Source organism: Aplysia californica, unplaced genomic scaffold (genome assembly GCF_000002075.1).
Source record: "Aplysia californica isolate F4 #8 unplaced genomic scaffold, AplCal3.0 scaffold00495, whole genome shotgun sequence".
Lineage (NCBI taxonomy): Eukaryota > Metazoa > Mollusca > Gastropoda > Aplysiida > Aplysiidae > Aplysia > Aplysia californica.
This window is the reverse complement of record NW_004797765.1, coordinates 267,244-269,891: the sequence shown is the minus strand read 5'-3', so window position 1 is coordinate 269,891 and position 2,648 is coordinate 267,244. Positions and strand designations below refer to the sequence as shown.

The 2,648-nt window shown below is 40.9% G+C and overlaps 1 protein-coding gene across 1 annotated transcript in view; it reads left to right on the top strand.

Annotated features, from left to right (window-relative positions):
• The window catches only part of LOC101847987 (choline transporter-like protein 2), a gene marked incomplete at its 5' end in the record, with an annotated part of 25,972 nt that overhangs the window by 22,456 nt on the left and 868 nt on the right, over nucleotides 1-2,648 (top strand). Inside the window, 2 exon segments of the mRNA XM_013086720.2 lie at nucleotides 227-321; nucleotides 1,978-2,062. Of these exon segments, the coding sequence (XP_012942174.1) occupies nucleotides 227-321; nucleotides 1,978-2,062 (180 nt within the window).

The following is a 2,648-nucleotide window of genomic DNA, read 5'->3' as shown; positions in this document are numbered from 1 at the left end:
ACACACACACACACACACACACACACACACTACTCACCGCTCTTTTTCGCCGCAGCATTTTGTCGTTGTAACTGGTTGTGGTTTGGGCTCTATGAAAATGTTCACGAGAATTAGCTATTCCAAACTTCCAACCCACAATTTATTTTTACACTGCTATAATTCCTTGTGAACTTTTTAAATTTGTGTTGGATCATGGTAGCTTGATTTCTTCAACTTCTTTCTCCAGTTGTGTTGTCGTTCTTCTGGTTCAAAGGCAGCGTTACATACTTTGATGAGTATGTCAGTCGCCCGGAACTCAACTACTACTTAACACCCGTCATTGTAAGTCGTTGTACTGCTTGCTATACATCTGAAGTTTTGCTCTTTTAATTTTAACATAGTTATTCTCACTCTACTGTTAGCTCATTTAGTTGACCGTGGTACCAGTCTTTTGTTGGGCTCGGGGTTCTTGAGAGTTTTAAGAGTTCCTGCCTGCTTGTATATCCGTTTCTGAACTCGACATAATATAAATGGTGTGTTACAATGTTATTTATGTAGTTGCTTTTACACTTTCCCCCTCCCACGCCCCGTATGTTACAGATGTTTCAAGAGAGTAAAAATACTAAAAAGAAGGAAGAGATAGAAATAAGGACGAAAGATTCTTGATAGGAAAAAAGGAGCAAAGCACAGCAGATCGTCCACCAACCACCCACGCTTGAGACATGGCATCAGGGACTGGACGAGTATTGTCGTATTGGTCGGTGGGAGGCGGGCTCAGAATCGAGATGGTTACTTTCGATTATCAAAGGACACAAAGAAATAATATGAAGGCCAAGCGAGATAAAAATCAATAATAGTTGCATTTCATTTACATGGTGCATTCCCAAGCTCTACAGCTTGCTCTGTGCGCTTCACAACAACTATTACTCGATAACGCCCTAGAACACTCAGAAACATTATCGGCTGCCCGAGAAGCATACTACAGTGCAAGCTGCGGATTTCACGTGCTCAAAAACTAACAAACAGATAAGATACTTTACTGTTTATAGCCGGTATATATTTCCATTTGGTTGAATATTCGTGTAAAGTACCGTTCCTAAGGACTCAATGTCAGGCCTCTGATGGGATTCAAACCCATGACCTTCCGGTTGCGAGTCCGAGAGCCTAACCACTAGGCCATCGATGACACAAATTGTTTAATGATGATGAGGGTGATTATTCCGTCTTCAAAAGGACACGGTTTTAAACAATGTGTTCCCAGAGATGATTATTATTAGCCTATAGCTAATTCACTTTCGTCTGACCGCGGTTAAAACGGGATGAAAACAAATCGTGCTGTTTAATCTTTCTGGGTCTTTGCATGCGAGTTTAAAAGTTTAGCGACCAACAAAATCTAAAAGCCCTGCCTTTCAAGTCATTGCAAAGTAAGGTTCCGGCACGTTTTCTTTGATTTAAGCAAAAAGCGGGTTTAAAAAAATAATAGGAGATTTACAGCATACACCTAAAACTTATACCATTTCGCCCATTGTCCTTGCAGTTCTCTTTTTTCAAACAAGCTTAAAAAATATATTCATGCTTATCAGATTTATGTGCTTCTCTTTAATAAAAATGAAACTCAAACTGTACATCTCGTCATTCGTTGTCCTTAGTTACTGGAATGATCAAAATTGTGCTGAATGAGACTCTTTCAAAATGTTAAATATTATAATACATTTTAGTTGCCTATAATTTGTCTTTTTTTGTCCTGCATGGCTTCCGTGGTACAGCAGTTAGGCGCTTCATTGTCGCACGCAGTTGACCTGATTCCAATTTCCCAATGAGGAGAACATTAAATTGTATATTTATAGATTCACTCCTCGGTCTTTCTGCTGCTGCTGATTCCCTTCCAGGTTGGGTTGACCCTGACAGGCACGATTGGAAGCCCGCCTTCTAACTCCTGTCTGTGAGGACGTAAAAAAGATAACAATAGTAATGTTTTTTTCTTTCGTTCTGCCCCAGATCCTGACACTGGCGACCTACCTCCTAGCCTCCGCCTTCTTCAGCGTGTACAGTATGGCGGTGGACACCCTGTTCCTGTGTTTCTGTGAGTATACCCCCTCAGGTAGACTTATCTATCCATCCATCCATCCATCCACCCTCCCATCCATCCAGTCTGCCAGCCAGCCAGCTAGCCATTCATTCATTCATCCATCCATCCATCCATCTATCCATCCATCCATCCATCCATCCATCCATCCATCCATTCACCTACCCATCAATCAATACACCAATCTACCCACCCATACCTTCACTCAGCCATCCAGCCATTCATACACAAATCCAATAATGCATCCATTCATCCATTCTTTCATTTATACTTTCATGCTTCCTCCTACCCTTCTATCTATCTTTAAAATACAAATGAATTGTAAATCTGAGAATCAAGTACTACTAGCACCTACTATTATTCATCCATTGCAAGAAAATCAAGGCGACTAATCACTTGTTTAAAAAATCTTCCCAAAATGATCTTCTAAAGTTTTACCGTGCTGAGGTAGGCACTGCCATTCATAGAACTGACAAAGGGTATATATTTTCCTAATTCTACTAATATTTCCCGAAAGGAGTTGAGTATGCGGATGCACGAGTGTTTCTTCCACCCCCTCTCTTTGTCTTTCTCTCCCCCCCCT